Here is a 15,464-nt window from a genome sequence, read left to right as displayed (position 1 = left end):
CACAGTTCCAGGGAAGACTAGAGTAATATCAAAAGTCAGAAATAATTAGCCTGTCATGCCAGAGTACATAGGTATATTATGTATCAGTATCAGCTATCAGCAGTCTTCCTCTGTAAATATTTTCTTTAGCAAATGAGATTTTCATCAAACAGAGAAGGGAAAATAAAAAGGCTCAAGGCAAAACACTATGATACAAAAATAACCAATTTTTCTTTGCTTGGATAAGATTAGATTTTTCATTCTACTTCCTTTTCTGAGTGTATAGATGAGCTAACTTGAACTGACAGTCTGGTAGAGATGAATGTTCTAACAAAATTCACAAAACATCTTAAAATAACCTGCAATTTATTTTTGAATAAACCATAGGTAAGGTAATTGTACAAGGTCTCCTAGATAGTGAAATCAGATAGACAGTCAGGAGCAGAATCATCGCAGTTTTCTTTTTTGCACTAGTGTAGGAATCTATCTCAGTGAAACACAGGGGAACTTTCCTTGCTCTAAGAGGAATGAAATAAATGTAGCTATATAAAAATTATTGTAAAAAAAAATTTAGAACTTAACAAAGAACTAGGTTTCTTGCAACATACAGAGGTTTCCAAATTACATTAGAGGCGAGTTCCTCTTTTTAGCATAATTTTGCTTCCTAAATTTTTTGGGACAATAAAAATCTCATTTTGTGCTATGCTATGCTAAGTATAGATGGTAATTTTAAACTGTTAAGAAATAGGATGCAAAATGGGAAAATAACAGTGATTCAAAAGGTATTAGAAGGCACAATCAGAAAGAATTTAATGCTGATGTCTGTGCAAAAACATAAGCAGCAGTCCCAGCCTACAGGAGTTTATAATCTAATTCTTCTGATTTCCAGTCCCTTTTATTTATTTATTTTTATTCACTGAAACAGGAAAAAAAAATATATTTAGTGCCCTCTTCTGGAAAACCAGATCTTACCATGCAGAGCACCCCAGTGAAATTCGTGTACTCGGAAATGCAAATCTTCTGATGCACTTGTTCTCCTCTTTAGCTGTGTTACATGCCTAAATCCGAGGAGTGTGTGGCTCTGTGTTTACCTCAAAGAAACACCTTTTATCTCATTGACTGCCTGCAGAACTCTGTTTTTGTCAGGGCTATGTTAAAACCAATAATCATCGTTCCTCCTTGGGCAGCTAATGACCCAGATTTGAAAATGGAATCTTCTATTCTCTTCTCAATAAAGGCTCTTTCTTGTAAAGGGGAATGAATCAGGTCTTTAAAAGCAAGACTCCTTGGGTTTTTATGTGCGAGAGTGGAAGAGCACCCGTACAGTGATGCTGTTGATGGTAGTGCTCTGAAGGGCTGTGCAGCAGGCAAGGAACAGGGGATGCTCTGTTGTTCTTCTTGTCCTGTTTGCCCTTCATCACCACAGTCCATTTATGCCTTGGAAGATGTCCACACCATCACAAGGGGGGCACACAAAATGTCCCGCTGTTGTATATGTAATTTCAGTTTATTTTTCCTATGTCAGAATGTAGAAATGTGACCTCCAGTGAATTAGATTCATGTGTACACCAAGAAACAGCTCCAAGTCTTCTGATCTCATATGGTACTGGAAAATGAATCATTCGCTGAACAGAAAGAACGTTTTTGGACCAAGGTCCCTCGCACATATCTGAATACTTTCATTCTTCTTTCACATCCACTTCGATGCTCTTAAACTTATGCTCTCTAATGCTTTTTGAAGGTCTCATCTTTCTTATCTTGGATTACTTTCTTTGACTCTTGCAAGAGTGCCCTGAGCCTATGACCACCATAAAAGATTTCAGCGAAAGTGCTAACTTCTTTGTACTATTCACTCACATAACCACTACAGTAGAAAAAGCAATTTTGATATGCTAAGAGTAAATTTTAATAGAAAGAACACATGCTGTGGTTCTGCAGTTGCTAATTTCTGCCGGTAAAGTGAATTATTTAAAAGTGAATAAATTAATTAGATATACTAGGCATTCAGCCCATTTTCATGGTTTAGTTCTCACATAATTGCTACAAACCTGCACCATTTGGATTGTAAACGTCACGAAAAAAAGATTTTTAGAATATTTCTACCTCCAGTCTGCTCAGCTCAAAAAATGTTTCATTTAAAGAAGACATTATCTAATGTTTTGTTAAAAGTATTGATTATAAAGCATTGATTTCTCATACTGACCTTCAGCCCTGAGACTTGTAACTCCAAAGTCAATGAAGGTAGATGTGAACATTGTAAATCTGCATCTGCTGCCCTGGGCTGCCTTTATAATTAACATACTCCAGGGTGTAAATCTGAGGCTAAAACAGACACCAAAGACAGGTCAGAGGAATCACACCCCAAGCAGGCTTTTGGCACTATTGTCTGAGAAGAGGGTGTTGCTACATGAGGTTGTAGGTGCAAAAAGGGTAAATGCTTGTAAAGAATGACTGGAGACGTCAATGGCAGGGTAGACAGCTGAAAAGAGTGTGGCTCCAAGCTGCAAACTGCAAGAGTCTGGGAAGGTATTTTGGGGAAGGATTAGTATAAATAAGCTAATTCTAGTTTTCTTTCTGAATCAGCTTTGGGTTACTGTCCAAGGCAGGATAGTGAACTGGATAGACTTTGGGTCTGACCCACTACAGATATTATCATGACCACAGATATTACAGCAGAATCAAGGTTGTATGTTTTGTGTGTGTCTTTGTGTGGATTTGAAGGCTTTCTATGTTTCCTGGATTTGGGATAATTGTTGTTTCACTCTACAACTTTCATTTGGCCTTAGGCTACTTTTATACTCCTATCCTTATTAAAAAATAATGCGAAAGTTTTGTTTATCTTTTAGTTGTTTTCCGTAGGTATATTGTGTGGTATGATAAAATGGCAACATCAACTTTTTACTAGGTAATTTAGTTCTCATTTCCAAGTTTCTGAACAGGGCTTTCCTTAGAGAATCTCCATCCAGTGTTATGCTATGCCCACTGCAGAGTGGGAGGGGAACCTGGGAGTTTATACCATGTGACGTGAATACCAATAAATGTTTAAAAAACAAGATTAACAACAAAACAAGCTCTTTATTCATAACCCTCACTCATAATTCTTAATAACTTGATTGCAGATGCTTCCCATTAACGTGAGCAACAACAAGCATGCAAACACTGGTGCAAAAATCCTACTGAGTGTTTTGCAGCTGCCATTTTATTTACCAGTTAAAAATGGAGCAGTCGTCCTTTAATCCAGTGACTGCAAGTGCTTGCTGGTGCCAGCGGAACGCTGTGAGGGACAGGTGGCTCGGGAGGAGAAGGAGGCTTTTGTAATTGCTTGGCAGGGCAGAGCTGTATTGGAGTGCAGCAGCAGTTGGCAGATTGGATTAATGCTCTCCTAGGGGTGAGATCTGGCACACGAGCTGTATGTTAATACCTGTAGCCTAAGTTGGTTCTGGAGCTGCATTTGTAACAAAAAAAAAAAAAGAAAAAAAAAAAGCATCCGCTTTACCTCTACCATGTCACGAAGTCATAAATCCTAGAGCAGGCCTTGAGATTCCCTTTTGGCATCGTCAGCAGTATAAGGCTCTCAAAAGTGTAATTTGGAAACAAATCTTTTAATAAAGAATTATTATCATGAAGCAACAGAGATAATCAGTTTGTGGAACGTGAAGTAACAGCATTATCTTACAACGCTGCAGTCCATCTATTACTGATGTTGCCATCACACTTTATTTATGGCTATTTTGCAAACTAGAGATGACGCTATTTGTGAAGGAGTAACTCCTTGGCTTTGCTGGTTCAGGAATCTTTGGTTTGGTGGCTGGAAAATCAGCTTCTAATCCCAGCACTCCCATTGTATGTTTGTGGGAAAGATTTGCATATTAACTGTGCATGTTGCCTGCATGACCCTCTTACAATTGGCTTCAGCTGGAGTTACAAATGCATCTAAAATGCAAGTCACTGTGGCATGAATGTGCTGTCCCTTCCTGATGTCACCTTGATGTGAGATTGTTGCCGTGCCAAGGAAGCCCCTCCAGTGTGACAGAGCATTCACAGCACTGCATGACTGCATAGCTGTTCTGGTTGTCCTCTGCACACCAAGGGCAAGCTTATAAAGCCTCCTTCAGGCATGTATTGCCATGATTTAACTTTCAGTCTTAGAGATTAAATTATTAAAAGATTTGAAAAACAGAACCAAGCAAGACTCTTCCTAATGATCCACTGCCTCTTGTGTTCTTCCACTCTCCATCCCTTGTACATAGCATTTTATTCCCTTGCTCCAAATCAATTGCTATTCTTTTTCATGGTTCTGGAGGTACTCAATTGCTCATCCTTGGTTTCCTATGACACTGGATAGCAGTGAAGCAGCTTCTTACTCACACTGGTGTGGCTGAGTCACTGACCTATTGGATCTCTCTGAGACATTGACCACTTAGTGTCATTTCACCCATGGTTTCCTTCCCATAATTCAACTGTAATATGTGCATTCCCCAGGTATATATCTTGCTCCTTTTGCCCATATGTTAATTTAAGTTAGTTCCTCTGCAATACAGAGACAATTTTAGCAAAGGCAACCAGTTGCCAAATGCTCTGTATGTCAATTGATCCAGAGATCCTTTCTTCTTATCACCTTTCCTGCTCAACCGTATTTCCCTCATCTCTGCCCTTTCCTGAGCTCCTCAGAGCCTCACAGTGTAACACAGCTCTCCCAGTGTGCACTTTTGGTGGCAGTGACCATATTACATATGTGGCTGATCAGCTGGATGTGGTGCAATGAGTAAGAGGATCCCAAATCAGGGATTTGATAACAGCTGTGGGTTATTTGGCTGCCAACTGAGCCAATGCACAGGAAATGCTCATTGATAGCATTTCATTATGGTTTTCCTAATTTATGAGAGGCACAAAGAGAAATGGACAGTTTTCCTTGGGGGGCTGTAGAAACACATTGGCACACGGCATGAAACAGTATTAGAGGTACGTTACTTGGAAAGTGATAAAATATCAAGGTATAATCCAATGTAGAGACAAAAGAGAATTTGCTGTCTCAGAAGAAAACAAAAGTCAGTATCACAATGAATTTGAAAGGTGAGAATGTTGAAAAGACCTCCAATTATATGTTTTTATTGATTTTTTTGGTTCTTGCAAGCAATTGAGCCTCACTGAGTGTAGGGTACAAAATACTGGTATGGATTTTGGTGTTGTTTTTTTTTGTATTGCAGTGACACAAAAGGAATAGATAGCATGTGGGTTTTCAGAGAATCTAATTCCAGGCTGGTTACTGTAGAGTGCCTATTAGCAATAAAATGGTGGTAATACTTTACTAAAATAGTTGGACTAGGGAGAATACTGCTGACCAATGTACCTCCACTGATAGAAAAAAAATGAGAAGACCATTACCTAAATTCCCACAAGCTATGTCTCAGACAGAGGTAGCTCCTTGTGCTGTAAATTACAAATACATGGGAGAATGAAAGATCAGAAATTGAACAAAACACTACCAAGAACTTGGTGGTCAGTTATACGAACTGATTTTTTGTCCCTTTGGAGGGCCAGTTCAACACATAATGGGAAAAGGATTTATTTTAAACAGGAGGGGTCAAGTTATTAATCGGTTTACAGGTTGTACAACCCCAGCAAAACCAATGGTATCATAAAGAATTTTCATCAAGGCAAATAATGTTGACTCCTTAAGTGAAAATACAGTCTTTTGATGACTTTCATCAAAAGTACAGAAAATTCTCCAAACAGGTACAGTGACCTTCTTTAATTCCCCACAGAATACCATAAAGAATTATGGCAGTGAGGTATTTTTAGTCAGACAATTATCCTTTTCTCTGCTGCAAGATTTGTATGAATGACATAGTTATACTGTAAAGATAAGACAATATTTGCTTGTTGGTTACTGACCAATAGAATAATCAATGTGACAGTATGGTAGTGACTTGGGTCATCCTTTACTGTGCACAATATATACATATAGTAGAAGGAAATCCAACCTCTGGCTAACATTTTCTTGCGATTTTTCTTCTGAACTTGTTTTTCCCTTCATTTCATGCCATCATTAGATAACAGGGCACCAAATACGTGAGCTGTTTGCCGATACAGGCAGAAGCCTTCCTGCATTCTACTTTATTCTCTTCTCCCTCTTAATTTGTCAACTTCAGAGCCTGGTTAAATATCACAGATATTAAAGGCCAAATGGCAAGTCATCTTTTACCTGCATATTTTGCATCACAGTGTGAGTTACTGTTTAAGGGTACCAGGGCCATTTTGAAAGGTGGAGTATGTAATTATGTCAAATGTTTGGGGTTATTCAATTGGTTTGACATTCATATGTGCATTTGGGGATTTGTCTGCTCATAGCACAAGTAGGAAAACAGGCTATAGAATCTACTTCCAGCAAATGTCTTTTTAGAGACTCTTTGTGGGAAACCCTTTTAATGAATCTGGCAGTTCCTGTTCTACCAGCCACTTCTGCTGTATTTTTACTGTCTTACTGTAGAGTATAAAAGGGAATAGATTATAAAGATAAGTTGAGTCTGTAAAGTATCCCAAGGGGATCTATTATTTGGAGATTTACTTTATTGTTACAGAAGAAAAGTGATTCGTTTCACCTGGATAACTACTGAGTGCTTTATGATTTATTACATTAAAGTGTATTCTTGCTAATTTTAGACTTTAGTCAACTGTTGCACAGTTTTATTTCTGATGATTATTTAAAGTGTTCATTTTTCAATAAATTGCTAGGGGTAATCCCATGGGCAATGGTACTTAAAGATAAAGGTAAAGGGGCCCAAGATAGCTGGTTAGCATTCAGGGACTGCTTCTTCCAAGCTCAAGATCAGAGCATCCTGACATGTAGAAAGTCAAGGTAGGGAGCCAGCAGACCTGCTTGGTTAAACAGGGAACTGCTGGGCAAACTCAAGTGAAAGAGGGGAATTTACAGATCGTGGAAGGAGGGGCTGGCCACTTGGGAAGAATATAAGGCTGTTGTCCGAGGACATAGGGAGGCAACTAGGAAAGCTAAGGCCTCCTTAGAATTAAACCTTGCAAGAGGGGTCAAGGACAACTGAAAGAGCTTTTTCAAATACATGGCAGATAAAACTAACACCAGAGGCAATGTAGGCCCACTGATGAATGAGGTGGGTGCTCTGGTGACAGGAGATACAGAGAAGGCAGAGTTACTGAGTGCCACCTTTGTCTCTGTCTACACTGCTGGAGGCTGTCCTGGGGAGCCCCGTACCACTGTGGCCCCAGAAGAAGTCAGGACAATGGAGGAGTTTGCCTCATTTGATGAGGACTGGGTTACGGAGCAACTAAGCAATGTGGACATCGGTAAATCTATGGGTCCAGAGGGAGCTAGCTGAGGTCATGGCTGGACCACTCTCCATCATCTTTGCCAAGTCTTGGGAAATGGGAGAGGTGCCTGAGGACTGGAGGAAAGCAAATGTGACTCCAGTCTTCAAAAAGGGCAAGAAGGAGGACCCAGGTAACTATAGACTGGTCAGCCTCACCTCCATCCCTGGGAAAGTCATGCAACAACTTATCCTTGGTGCCATGTCAAGGCATTTCAGGGATAAGAGGGTCATTATGGGCAGTCAACATGGCTTCACCAAAGGGAAGTCATGCTTAACCAACCTCATAGCCTTTTATGAGGACATAACCAGATGGATAGATAATGGCAAAGCAGTGGATGTGATCTATTGTGATTTCAGTAAAGCATTTGACACAGTCACCCACAGCACCCTCACTGCTAAATTGAGGAAATGTGGACTGGATGATTGGTTAGTGAGGTGGACTGCGAACTGCCTGAAGGAAAGAAGCTGAAGAGTCGTGATCAATGGGACAGAGTCTAGTTGGAGGCCTCAAGGATCAGTACTGGGACCAGTACTATTCAATATATTCATCAGCGACTTGGATGAGGGAACAGAATGCACTGTCAGCAAGTTTGCTGATGACACCAAGCTGGGAGGAGTGGCTGACACACCAGAGGCTGTGTTGCCATCCAGAGACCTGGACAGGCTGGAGAGTTGGGCAGGGAAAAATTTAATGAAGTATAACAAGAGCAAGTGTACAGTCTTGCATCTGGGCAAGAACAACCTCAGGTTCCAGTATAAGTTGGGGAATGACCTGTTGGAGAGCAGTGTAGGGGAAAGGGACCTGGGGGTCTTAATGGACAGCAGGATGATCATGAGCCAGCACTGGGCCCTTGTGACCAGGAAGGCCAATGGTACCTGGGGTGTGTTAGAAGGGGGGTGATTAGTAGGTTGAGAGAGGTTCTCCTTCCCCTCTACGCTGCTCTGGTGAGACCACATCTGGAATATTGTGTCCAGTTCTGGGCCCCTCAGTTCAAAGAGGAAAGGGAACTGCTATACAGAGTCCAGCACAGAGCCATGAAGATGATGAAGGGAGTGGAGCATCTCCCATATGAGGAAAGGCTGAGGGAGCTGGGGCTCATTAGCTTGGAGGAGACTGAGGGGCGACCTCATTAATGTTCTTCATGATGAAGGTGACAGAGCCTGGAACAGGCTGCCCAGGGAGGTTGTGGAGTCTCCTTCTCTGGAGACATTCAAAACCCACCTGGACACCTTCCTGTGTAACCTCATCTGGGTGTTCCTGCTCCGGCGGGGGGATTGGACTGGATGATCTTTTGAGGTGTCTTCCAATCCTTAATATTCTGTGATTCTGTGACATTTTGGATGAAGTGTATGATTCCCGAAAAAGAACAAAGACAGTAAATACTAGGAATTTTGTATTCAGTCTTGCAAACTGCTTTGTAACACAGCTTGCACTTCTACTCTGCCCTGTAACTCTTCCCTTTCAAATTTTACATTTTATGAGAATTTTTTGTCAGTTTTCTAGGTAATTCTTTAATGTAATACTACTATCAATTCTTTAACATAAATAACACAACTGAATGAAGGACCAGACTCTATGATATAATTTAGAAAATGGATGCAAAGGATGTTTTATTCCTGTATTTATCAAGTAAGTAATAATCATGAGATCATGGCAGCCAGTCCACCAGAGTTTAATCTCAGATCTGCAAATGGAATGGTATGCAGGAAATGCCCAATTTTACCCTGACTGTAAGGTCTCCCCTCAGCCTCCTTTTCTCCAGGCTAAACAGCCCCAGTTCCCTCAGCCATTCCCCACAAAACTTGTGCTCCAGTCACAGTGAATGAATGAATCCAAATCAATTTTACAGTTAAATAACATGTTTTCTATTTAAGTAAGCCCTGCTGGACTAGGACCTGTATCCTTGGAGATGAAGCAAGTGCTTTCAAGATGTTACTCTACTATTCACACCATACTGTCTCTGCAGTGATGTGGCACAGAAAGTTGCTGCTTCTGTTTTGTTTCTGTAGCTTGTAGGAACCACCACTTACTTGTTATTTTGGAATTTGGTGGCAGGGGAGAGGCAGATGATCTTTTCTGCTGCTGTATGCGCTGCAGTGTTTGCATTTCCACCGTCATCTGGTCAGGCCCAGGTTTCTTTTGTTAATTACATACAATGAGGTTAGTGGTTTCACAACAAAGTGTTGTCATGTATAATTAGTCCTGTATTTTTCTGAATTTTAGAGAGATAATTGACTTTTACAAGACTTAAGTGGAAACAGACAGATCTGTCTTTTAGACCCTTTATGATTTCAGTGTAAACATGCATATGTTGCAGAGCATAATGTAGATTGAAAGTCAGCGAGGTCTGTTCTGTGACCTGTGATGAGAAACCCAGTGGGAGAGTGCTTCTGGCATGGTGGTTTTAGTGTAATAACTTTTACAGCACTCATTGGTCACAGCTGGCATGGGACCTTTTGTCACCCTGTTGTGGTCATACCTAGAACCCTTCAGAGCAGTCTCAAACCTGTTCTAACTTGCATTAGCAGGATGACTTGGCACACAGGGTCTACAGAGCAAAACACTTGCCAAAACTTCTGCTGCCTTCAAATATGCCTCTCTACTGAGAGGAGCTGTGTGCTTCTGGGATCCAGCCAAAAATCAGGGCTAAGAGCATCAAATCAGTGCAATGGCTTTTACCACACCCCTTGCATAAGGAAGGGGAACACAGAGAGTTAGTACAGTTATTTTTGTTGGCTAAGCCTCAGAAACAGAGAGGTCAAATGAAATAAATGCTGACTTTTAAGCACTGTCCCGTCTCTGAAGCTTAGCTTTGGATTTCAGAAGAATGCTCACCTCTTTCTTGTACTTCTTCCTGCTGTGGGCTTTTCCTGCTAGTAACTGAATAGCCTAATTCAGCTTGAATCCAGCAGACATTTTATTTGAGCTATTACGCAGACATAGTCATCCTCTCAAACTTAAAATAACTTCATTTTGTTTGCATATCTAAGAGGAAAGCAGCCTTTTAATTTCTCAGACATTAAGTGATGTTTTCCTTGGATTCCTGCCTGCTTAGGAGGGTTGCTTGCAGTGTGTCTTCCAAATGGGTTTGAAATAGTACAAATGAGAAGGACTTCCAATCTGCATGCACTCTTGTTCTTAAGAACTATAATAATAACAAATGTCTGATCATGAAATCTTTGCTCATATAAGTAGTTGTTGTTTACATGAGCAAACATACTGATTTTAAGGATTTATCTGAGAAAGGATTGCTCCTGTGAATGACCTCTGTCAGCTGCAAGCCTTTGAAGACTACATCCTACAGCTGCAGCTGATGTGAGATATTTTAGAGTCTGGTCAAAGACCCAAGAGGATGACAAATGATGTTCAGAAAATAAAGAAGTTCCTTGCCACTCCTAAACTCTTTCAACCAATGAAGACCTCAGTCTTCATTAATGGCCCTAAGACAGCTCTAAACTCTCTAACATGGCTGTGGGGACCTTGTACCACAAGCGAGGCATCAGCACATGTCCTGCTCAAAACTGCTCTGGCTGTTTCTTTTCCCTCCAGCCTTCCACATGTCTGTGTTTTCCCCTGAAGGTGTCTGTTCATACTCATTTTGGGGACTGACTTCTGCCTCTGGTATCTGACAACACATCATGGCTTGGTAACCTGAACACCAGTCCTTGCCTCAGATCGCAATTTATATATCTACACCATTTTCTATGTCCTACTGTCAGAATATTTGAAGACAAAAGTTGCTCAGCATTTAATGGCAATGTGTTATTAGGTTTTCCAGCTCTGTAGACTGATTTTATCTTTCAGTGCATTTTTTTAAGGAATTTTAGCAGTTTTTGAACTTCACCAAAGCTAGAGCAAAATCTAAGGGCACGTGCATCAGCTGATCTCCAATATTAGCATTATAAGATTCAAGAGCTCTTTTGTATGATTGGATATAGACGAGATAATAGTAATTTGTTTCACATCGTTTGAAACAAGTGGATCTAAAAAGACATCTGTACTAAAATAAAAGCTAGCTGGCACCGAATTCACGTGTGTTCCTAGATCTTCGCTGATACCAAAGCACCAGAGACTCTCCTTGTTGGAGGAGTCTTTATGGATCTGGATGCCTAAAAGGAGATATGATTTTGAGATGTAACCTGATGATGTCCTTGTAAAGAAGGGAATTGATTGCACAGGTGAAGAATCACATCAGTCTGACACTAGTCCCTGTATTTCAGTGCTTTTTGGGGGGAGTTTCATGCAGCAGTGTAATTATTTAATGTTTGGGTGTAAATTGTAACAGAGAAGCTTGTTTTACTAACTACAGGATAATGTGTCTTGCATTTATTTGCCTCTCTACTGAGTCCTCAAAAGATGTAAGTCTGCTATAGATGTCACTGTGCAAGCTTGCCCTTGAGAGTAATGAGTCATGCTTACTTGACTGTGATGCTAGTGACATGCTTGGGATGACCACTGCTGAGGCCAGTAGAACTATCCAGGACATATCCTGGTTTCTTGGCATAATTAAAAAAAAAATGCATAGGAAAATTAATTTTCATCAGACAAACTTGACTGGTGAAGTAAGTATTCAAGAAATTCCTCCTTTGTCCTCTGGGACAGGATGCTTTATGACACCTACTGGAGAGCAAGTGGCTTAAAGATTTAAGTAGAAGTCAAATGAAGTTATTGTTAGGAGATTTATTTGTTTTATTTATGTATTTAATTATTTATTTTTAAAATGCATTTATTTATGTATTTGCTAGCATACAGAATGATGCCAGAATTGCAAAAGTGAGTGCCTGTATAAATGTGTATATCTAGACCTTTCACACTAGTGCCCTGACTCTTGTGTTCCTCGTCATTGCTCACCTTGGGAATCCACAGATGCCTGTAAGGGATTGAGTTGTCACCAACTTTTAAAACATTGACCTTGACTCTGGTGTTATTATTTACTACTTAGAGAATAAATAATGAACTCTCCTTCTGAGATGACCTGCCATACAAGCTGACAAGCTCCTCCTCAAGGCCCTAAGAGTGCAAATTGGTATGAAGATGCAATGTAGCAGTTCAAACCAATGTGAGGTCAGCTTTATGCCCGAAGTCAATAAGGTTTTATTTGCTGACTGACAGGATCTTACAACCCACTCTGAGATCACCCAGCACCACTCCCTGTTTTATTTATGTGGGAATAAAGTAAAAACAAATGCATTATATCTCCGTTGTGTCTAGTTATAATGATGGAGTATGTCTCCAGCTGACCAAGGTGTCCTCATTAATGATTGTTCTATATTTAGCCCTTGCAGAGACCATGTGCCCCCAGTTTAATCAAAGACCTGGTAGTCATGGTAACAACACAGAGCATCTGGATGTATACGATTTGCCAAACACTGTAATAAAGTGCAAGATGAAAAGAACACACAGCAGCGTTAGGTGGATTAATGTATTGTTCTTTTCTACTACAGATTTTGAAGTGTTTATGAGAGCTCCCTAGCCATAAATGCTAGATTGATTTTGCAGAAAAAGAGCCCTATTAACACAGGTGACAATTACTAATCTCTTTTTTTTGTTTGTTTTGTTTCTTAATTTTGTTTTTGCAGGTGTATCAGCATTCATATACAGCACATTATGTCCTCAGCAAAATACCTCATGGGTAAGCAATTTTTCAATGTCTTCATTTTAAAACTCAGCCATTAAGAATTCTGCAAAATAATGTCTATCGTGACAAATGGTTTCCTGTGACAGCCCTTTGCAATGGTCTGGCATTCAGGCTGCAGAATCCACTGAGCTGTGTGTTGTACAAAAGATGACATAGTCTGGAAACAGAAGTATTCAGCTTCCCCAGAGAGCCAGACTACATGAATTCCATATTCCAGTTTTCAAGTTTTTAGCTAGAATATAGATGTGTTGGCGTCTGGCTTAGAGCCGCAGTTGGCCACTCACCAGAGCTCTGTCAGGGGATCTATCCAGGGGTGTTTGGTCCCTAAATTCATTCAGAATTGAAGCATCACCCTTCAGTTTTTAGGTCTCTTGGCAGATTCCATTGATACAAATGCTCTCTCTAGCATCCCATTTGAAGGCAGGAAGACCAGTAGTCTGTTGCCAGGATCCTTATGCTTTTTAGATGAATGCACGCACAATTATACTGAAGCTACGAGCCTTTGGGTTTATAATTTATCTTTTCAAGGAGTGTCGGGTAAGTGCAGACAAACAAAAATGTCACATAGGCTTCATGCAGCATTTCTAAACTTAAGGATAGCATATTGCTAAAGCATATTGCTAAAGCACATTGTATGAAAGGCTGTGTATCATTACAAGCAATACACTTCCATCACACAATGCCTTTTCATTTAGGTCTCCCTGTCTACCAAAGGTCCTGAGGCAGACTCAGTATTTAACGTAATCATCGGTTAGCTTGAGGGGATCATTCTTTAGCTTTGATCAGTTGCAGGTTTTTTTATCCGCCTTTCTCAGCTTCGTCTCTGTGGCACTGCAGGTAACCTGCAGCTCCATCTCCATCACCCTGCAGCTCATCTTGCCTGCCTTGTTTCTCTAGAGTTTAACCCATAGTTTCCACTTGCTTTTCCCTTAAAATATACCCTTTTAAAATATACCTTAAAGACTGGCCCAGCTGGTTAGGAATGGGTCACCACCATACCAATAAGAGACATACAGGCATATGGTGATACATGTTGTTTCAGAGTGGCATTTCCATCGCACCAATGGAAATGCTCAGCAAAATTCCTCAAATCCTTGCCAGAAAATAGAAAGCTAAAAGCCAGGAAGCTGGTGCCAGGTTGTATGTTTTAAGTATCATACCGGTGATAACTGTGCGGGAATGGTAAAAAGGGACAATATAGTTGTGCTCTGCCATTTCTGTAAAACATTGCACATAAAAGATATCATTTCAGTTTTTGCTATGCTTCTTCACTGAGTTGACATTTCTGTGCATTATGGCTAAACAGGTAGTAGGTATTGGGATCCTTGCAATAGCTGGCAAAGCCTGCAAAGTTTAAAAAAAATTCTGCCTGGTTTGTACACAGGCTTATCATAGGATCACCAGGTAACTCAGCTGGAAAGACTCTTCCAAGGTCCAACCTCCTGGTCAAAGCAGGTTACTCAGAGCTTTATTGAGCTAGGATTGAAATCTTGCAGGAGTGGGAACTGCACAGCCTTGCTGGGCAACCTCTCCCATTGCTTGACTGTCCTCACAGGGAGAAAGTCTCCGCTTATATTCAGTCTGAACCTCCCATTTCAGTTTATACCCACTCTCACCCAGACCACCTTATTAAATGGATTACTGTGTCTCTGACTTAGGAAAACACTAGGTCATGTCCTAAAGTCCTGCTGATTTGTGCATCTATGAGCCATGTGCCTGCCTCTGAGAGAAGGCAGGATCCTGGCCATGCCTGTGTGCTCAGTGTTTCCTCACTGTTTAGCACAGGAATGATGTTTTAAGGGCGAAAGTCCTACTAGTCAGACATTGCACCACCTGCATTTTTAAGGCCCATGCTCTCTTTCCAATCCAGTTTCTTTGGTACAGTAACCACTGGGATTAATGACAGAAGCACAGATTCAATGGCAAGATATAAACACATCTCTCAGCATTTTTTTACCCCAAATAAACTAGTATTGCACCTGGACTGAGGTGTTCCTCAAGGATTTGTCTCAGCACACTTATCCACACATCCCCCTCCCCCCCAATAAAAAGAAAAAGGAAGAAGAAGAAATAAAATAACCTCCAAAAACAACAACAGCTGAAATAACTTTCTTTGGCTTCTACCTAACAACAGAGAAACAATACTTTGTTCAAAAAACCCTCTGTACTAGAGGCATACATGTCTTAAAATCTGTGAGCCCAGGAGCTTGTGAAGTCTGCTTCCCTACAGTGTGTGTCTTGGGACTGACTCACCACAAAAAATCAGGAGCTTGAGGTTAAGACGTTTCAATGTACAGCTGGATCATAGGAATAAGGAGATTTCCCACCATCATCCACATCAAAGCTCTGGTGTCCCAGTGAGACATGCTCCAGACTTCTTCAGTCTCTTTCATTCCCTAACTCAGTCTGGTCTTTGTTTTTACTTTTCTTTCTTCTTGTTTGTTTGTTTGTTTGTGGGGGTTGTTTAGTTGGTTGGTTAGGGCTTTTAATTTTGGTTTAG

The 15,464-nt window shown here is 40.6% G+C and overlaps 1 protein-coding gene across 1 annotated transcript in view; it reads left to right on the top strand.

Moving 5' to 3' along the window:
- DPP6 (dipeptidyl peptidase like 6) overlaps positions 1 to 15,464 on the top strand; it is a gene marked incomplete at both ends in the record, with an annotated part of 413,796 nt that overhangs the window by 282,812 nt on the left and 115,520 nt on the right. Inside the window, one exon of the mRNA XM_080340056.1 lies at positions 12,906 to 12,958. Within this exon, the coding sequence (XP_080196182.1) occupies positions 12,906 to 12,958 (53 nt within the window). The remainder of the gene's footprint in view (positions 1 to 12,905; positions 12,959 to 15,464) is intronic.

This window comes from Nesoenas mayeri (genome assembly GCF_963082525.1).
Source record: "Nesoenas mayeri genome assembly, chromosome: 2".
Lineage (NCBI taxonomy): Eukaryota > Metazoa > Chordata > Aves > Columbiformes > Columbidae > Nesoenas > Nesoenas mayeri.
This window is presented reverse-complemented; position numbering and strand designations above follow the sequence as displayed.